Here is a 6,769-nt window from a genome sequence, read left to right as displayed (position 1 = left end):
ATATATATATATATATGTATGTATTATATATATTTCAGATCCCTGCACCTGCCAGCCACAAAAAATAAATTCCAAAATATTTTTAAAGAAATGCCGTCCCAGAAATGTGCGTACACTAGAATAATTTCTTTAGTGATACTAGACTTTAATGCAAAGATGAAAATCATTCATAATTAGCACCTTGATACAAAGAAGCATTGTTTAAATTCTTATTTGTTTTCAAAATTCAGAACCTTAAGGTGAAATTGATTTATCAAATCAGTTTCTCACAGTCAGTGTAGACTTTGGACTAGCTTTTCTAGGAATAATAACAATAAAAAAATCCCAAAGTAAATGGATGGGTTGTCATAGTGTTTGGAAACTTCCACTGATTCTGACCCACACTCTGGCTGAGGCTGGGTGTGGCCGAGCATGCACCACGCCAGAACCGACCCGACATGCCCGGCTGTGACTGCTGGTTTACGGTTGTAGTAGGTTCGCCATGCTGCACTCACAGAAGCAGTTGTGTGTTTGCACGTATGTGCATCTGCATGGGTGTGTGCTTGTGTGTGCCCATGCACACACATGTCTTAGGAGGAGAAAAGGGACTGGGGAGTGAATTTGATTTGAATTTCACGAGAGAAGGGAAAAGGCAGCTGGCCTAGTAAGAACCCCAGGGAAGCCTTAGGTCAAAATAATAAGGGGGACAATTGAGGATCTCTTGTTAAATATCAACTTTCCCAGGGAGCAAAAAGAATACCAGGGCCATGAGACAAAAGACATGCCTCTTAATCCTGACTGTCATTCATAAAACACCCTTTGTCTATTCAGGGCGATTTTAGTACTTGGCTCTGTGGGCGAAGGGTAGAAATGAACCAGAAGGAATTTTCATCGAGTTAGGCTTTCAATGAACTGAGCTTTCTATGAAAGCATTTGAACCAACTTCATTCAGTACTTGACTTTTTTTTTTTAAAGCAAGGGTTGTTTTGCTAAGTTAGAGATTCCCTATAGCAAGTGTTTTTGCTGATCAGCTCCAGAAAACATTTAAAAATGGATGATTTGTGAACTGAGTTCACACCAGAGGAGGAAGGAAAGAAAATGGGGTGCTTCGTTTTTTGATGAGGACTACTAGCCTGGCAAAGGGATGTTTCCCCTGGAGCTTGATAAATATATTAAACATCTGCCTACACCACAGAGTCATAAATCCTGGTGCGCCAATCACGACCCCAACCCCTACCCCGGCAAATGGCCACTAGGGAAGGCAAACATTTGCATGCACTGAGGTATTCAGTTATTGCTAACCGGTGAAAGCCTTCCCCCTCAGCCCTCCACAGATAAAAAAATAAATGCATATCCTTAAGTAGCTCTTCCAAAGCCACCCATCGATCAGCAACTGGATTAAGACTTTAGATGCAAAGAGAAGGCTCGTAGAACAAACGAATTTACACTAGAGGCTTCCTTCCTCTAGGCATCAGCGAAGAAGTTATGATCAAATATTTATTAGCTGTGCCTTTGGCTGGGCTGTCTGAGCAGAGGGAAAAATAAGGTATCTTAAGGCAAAGAACGGATTGCTAATTGAGCACTGCTTAGATACAAACATCTGCTCTTTAATTACACAAAGAAGTCTCCAGGCACCCCCCCACCCCCACCCCGTTGCTCCTGGGATGCTTCTGCTCACTTATTTTGCAACTGTATGTAGTCATGGAATTTCCAGAACCACTGCTCAGAATCTGGGGAGGAAGCCCATGGCCAATGAGTCAGATTTTTAACTCAGAAAAAGGGTTACTTGGTGAATTTAGAGATGATGCTTGGGCACAGTCATGACTAGTTCAGATCACTGCAACAGAGGTCAAAGAGACCACCATTGTTATCTGCTCTCGCCCCCTTCGTGGAATTCAACCTGCTACCCTACTCTTCCATCCCCTGCTCCACCAGAAACCTTTCTCATTGGCAGAACTCAGTCATTCATCCAAATGTTAATGCAGAAAAGCCAGGGCTGGGGCAGTGAGGTCTCATTAGTTTAGCTCTTGGTGTACTAAGAGTTCTATTGGGATCTCAGTACACCTAAGTCTGTTACTGACCCTCTTCTGTAGACAGAAACCTCAATTGTAGAATAGGAGGTTGAACTCTATGTGATCTATTAGGTCTGTGGTCAGAGCCAATGGTTCTAATCATCCAAGTGGATGGTTGTCACTAAATTAAATGGAGAGCGAGCTTGATTTTTAAAAAGGTGGAGACACCGATTTTGGCCATTGTGATTTAGAAGGTTTGAGATGAAGCCTAGAAATAGGTATGTTTAGAAGTCTTTCCAGGTGACTCTAATTTAGCATTTTTCCAGGTCTGAAGGATCTTTTTTTTAACCTGAATGCAGTAATTCATCATATGAAGTACACCAGGAAGAATCTGACCTCTCATTGAAAAGGAAAGACGTGCATCCCACTGCCCAGCCGCCGTGGTGGGGTCCCAGGGAGGGCTGGCTGTCTCACTTTTCTATGTTTCCACCTTCCTTTGCTTTGCAATGGAGACAGCCAGCCTGTAGTAGGTGCCCAAGGAAAAGCAAGGAGAACGGTTTGCTTCCTGGCACTGTGGTAAGCCAGAAAAATGACCTAAAATCAAATCAAATCTCTAAAAGAAAAGACAAAGAAAATAGTCTGATCATAGTTGGCCAGTTAGGCCTGCCCACACTATTCCCACCTTAAGCCCTGATTCAGTCTTTTTTCCTCAGCCAGCACAGCCCGTCCAGAAGATGACATTGTGACCACAGGAGCAGAAGACCACGTGGCAACCCCACGAGTAGAAGATGTCATGGTGACCCCAGGGCCTAATGAAAATCCCCATGAGTCTGCTGGCCTGACAGCTGTGGTGCGTATCCTGGGAAGAGAGGGATTTGCTCTCTAGGCATGCCATCATATGTTAGGATATAATACATATTTACATATATTATATAATAAATATAATATGTATTACATAAAATCAGCATGAGTCACCAAGCAAAGGAATAGTTATATGGCTCCCCACAAAAACTACTTCCTAATTTCATTTAGTTAACAGGTAGCTGGTGTGCTGATCACAAGTGATTTGAGTGTATAGACCAGGATTCTCAAACTGGTGAGGAAACCAGGTTATTAAATTTCCTATCTGTTATAGCCCAGTTTTCAATACAATAAAAGTCTTCTTGGATGTTGTGGCAATGTCATTGGTATAAAAGTTTCTAAATATATATTCTCACTATAGACTGCCAATAAATGTGGGCTAGAACCAGTGCACAGACCACACTGGTACATAATATGTGGAATCTCCACTGACACATGCTGAACCTAATGAATCTTTGATTAACTCCCATGTGTCTTTAGCACCTGCTACAGGCAAGACAAGATGCCTGGAAGAGGTAGGGATTTTAGAGGTACCTGAACCACACCCTTGACCCTTGAGGAGCTCACAGTGTCATTGGTAACAGGACAGAGGCTCCTGCCTGCCTGTCTTTCTGACTTCTTGTACCACTGTCCCCTCGGTCTCTATGTTCACCATATTGGCCTTTCTGACCTTTGAACACACTAAACTTGCTCCATCTTAGGCTTTTATTTTCTCTGCCTAGAACATGCCCCAAATCTTTTCATGGCTGACTTTTTCTCGTGATCCTCAAGTTCAGTGTTATCTCAAAGACACATTATCTAAAGTAATCCCACCCCCTAGGAGTTACTCTCTAACCCTGAGGTCAGCAAACCACCTACTAGATTTGGCCCACCAACTGTTTTTGTAAATAAAGTTTTATTGGAACACAGCAATGCCTATCCAGTTGAAGACCGTCTGGCTGTTGCAATGTAAGAGCAGAGTCGAGTAGTTATGACAGGGACTGTATGGCCTGCAAAGCTGAAAATATTTACCATTTGGCCTTTAGAGAAAAAGTTTGCCAACCACTAGTCTAGTCTAGTCTAGCTTATATTTTCTTCAAAGCACTTAAAGGCATCTGAAATTACCTTGTGTGTTTGCTCACAAGATAAATATTTGTGCCTTAACACTCTGCCCCAGAATGTAAGCTTCAAGAGGGCAGGGAATTTATATTACTCATGTCATATTCCCGGGGCTCAGAACCATGCTGGGCCCATAGTAGGTACTCATTAGCATATTTTGTTGTTGATGTTGTGTAAAAAAACACGTAACATGAAATTTACCATCTTAACTGCTTTTGAGTGTACAGTTCATTAGTCTTAAGTACATTCACACTGTTAAATAGATCTCCAGAACTTTTTACCTTGTAAAACTGATACTGTGTACCCATTAAACAATAACTCCTCATTTTTCCCCTCCCCCAGCTCCTGGCAGCCACCATTCTACCTTCTGTCTCTATGAATTTGACTACTCTGGAATGTCATATAAGTGGAATCAGATAGTATTTGTCTTTTTGTGGCTGGCTTATTTCACTTAGCCTAATGTCCTTAAGGTTCATCCATGTTGTTGCAAGTGTCAGAATTTCCTTTATTTTTAAAGCTGTATAATATTCCATTGTGTGCATACACCACATTGTGTTTATCCATTCATCCATTGATAGACACTTGGGTTGCTTCCACCTCTTGGCTATTTTGAATATATGCTACTGTGAGGAATTACTGCTGAGGGTATGCAAATATCTCTTCAACACCCTGCTTTCAATTCTTTTGGGTATGTACCCAGATGTGGGATTGCTAGAACTAAGGTAGTGCTATTTTTAACTTTTTGAGGAAGCACCATACTGTTTTCCACAGCGGCCACACCACTTCACATTCCCACCAACAGTGCATGAGGGTTCTAATTTCTGCATGTCCTCACCAACACTTGATAGTTTCTGGCTTTTTTAAAAATTGTAGCCATCCTAATGGACGTGAGGTGGTATCTCATGTGGTTTTGATTTGCATTTCTCTTATTAGTGATGTTGGGCATCTTTTCCTATGCTTGGCTGTTTTTATGCCATCTTTGGAGAAATGTCTATCAGGTCCTTTGCCCATTTTTTAATTTGGTCATTTGATATTTTTTGTTATTATTGTTGAGTTGTAGAAGTTCTTTATGCCCTTATTGGATGTGTGATTTGCAAATATTTTCTCCAGTTCCATAGGTTGCCTTTTCACTCCGTTGACTGTGTCCTTTGATGCACAAACGTTTTTAAGTTTGACGTAGTCCCATTTGCCTACTTTTGCTTTTGCTGCCTGCACTCACCAGCATATTTATTGAATGCATATTTGTTGGTATGAACTTTGAAGCCAACAGAACCACTTCCAAGTCCTGCTCTGTTGCTTATTGGCTGTGAGTTTGGGCATGTTATCTAATCTCCCTAAGCCTTGCTCATACAACAGGACTAATAATAGTATCTACTTCATACAGTTGTATGTGGAGTAAATGAGAATGCATTTAAGGGGTAATAATGAGAACACATGGCAAGCTCTCAGTGAAGGCTAGCTGTCACTCTAATTAGGGGAGGAATGGCATTAAAGGGTGATATAACCAAATATGTGCCAAACAGATGTTACAGTGAAAGAGTCCATATTCAAGCTCAAGGGAGAGAAAGAATTAAAGCCTAGTGACCCAGTGTTTTTGGAAGAATTAACACCCCCCCAGGGAGTTAGCATGCTAAACATTTGGCATTAATTTCTAGAGTAGACTTGGTTTTATTCCTGTTCCCACCCTTATTGCTTCTTTTGGTTTGTTTCCACTTTCAATTTATGTCATTATATATTTCATATATTTATTCCACTTTAAGTCTTTTTCTGCTATAAAGCAGAGTATATATTTTGAAAACATGAGACTTTATTTTCTATTCCCTCATTTACATCTCTAATAGGTGCCAACAAGTGCAAAGAGGTTCAAGGATCTGCTAACCCCAGAAAGCACAGTCTATGCCCAAGAAGAAAGCCAGAGCACCACCACCCCAAATGTGGCAACTAGTCGTTCCATGGGTAAGAAAACCAGTCACTCCAATAGGGGTTGATCTGCTTTTGCATAATCAGTGCATTACAAAAGTTCATAAACAAATACAGTAATCAATAGGGAACATACTGGAATGCAAGAGTGAATTCTGAACCGAGCTTTATGTGGTAGGTTCAGAATTCCATTTATTTAGTTGCTAAATCAAATTTGATTTATTGGATTGCTGAACATATCTCTCTACCTAAGGATAACTAGTGATAATGCCCCCACAAGGAAGAGTTAAGGGGCTACTGATGTTGTGTTGGTAAACTTAAGATGATAAAGTGTCACATTAAGAACTTTGTGTTGACACCCAAAAGTACAAAACTCAACCGACCTACGTAAACAGATTCTATACTAATATTTACCATTTTACATTGAGATTATGTCTGTACACCTGGAGCAAGAATCTATTCTGAACCAGTCTTACCAGGATTTTTGGTTGTTGTCATGATTCACAGTTGACATCTATAGCAGTATGAATGGAACATTTGGGAGAGAGATTTTGGAGGAAGCCTTTGGGTCTTTGCCATGATCATAAGATTTAGACCATAATTGGTGAGAACAAGAAAAGGTCATTGTCAATTTAGCAGTGGAAAGAAATCACTTCTTATTTCTGGATATTTCTTAAAAGAAATTCAGTTTAAATTTTTTAAAAATATGCCTTATTTCATAGTAGATGGTGTGGCAGAGAAAAGGACTACTTGCCAATGTGAGGAATTTTATATAAACCATTTTATCTAGATAGATCTTATGTTTCCATTTCAAAAATGAAAGTAAATTAAAGATCGCCCTAAACTAGTGGTTCTCCAAATCAGTTGCACATCTGAAGACCTAGAAAATTATTCTTTAT

The 6,769-nt window shown here is 40.3% G+C and overlaps 1 protein-coding gene across 1 annotated transcript in view; it reads left to right on the top strand.

Annotated features, from left to right (window-relative positions):
• The window catches only part of LOC103600875 (podoplanin-like), a 29,656-nt gene that overhangs the window by 16,765 nt on the left and 6,122 nt on the right, over positions 1-6,769 (top strand). The window contains 2 exon segments of the mRNA XM_008585206.1: positions 2,705-2,841; positions 5,792-5,906. Coding sequence (XP_008583428.1) covers positions 2,705-2,841; positions 5,792-5,906 — 252 coding nt within the window.

Source organism: Galeopterus variegatus, unplaced genomic scaffold (assembly GCF_000696425.1).
Source record: "Galeopterus variegatus unplaced genomic scaffold, G_variegatus-3.0.2 Scaffold3493, whole genome shotgun sequence".
Lineage (NCBI taxonomy): Eukaryota > Metazoa > Chordata > Mammalia > Dermoptera > Cynocephalidae > Galeopterus > Galeopterus variegatus.
This window is presented reverse-complemented; position numbering and strand designations above follow the sequence as displayed.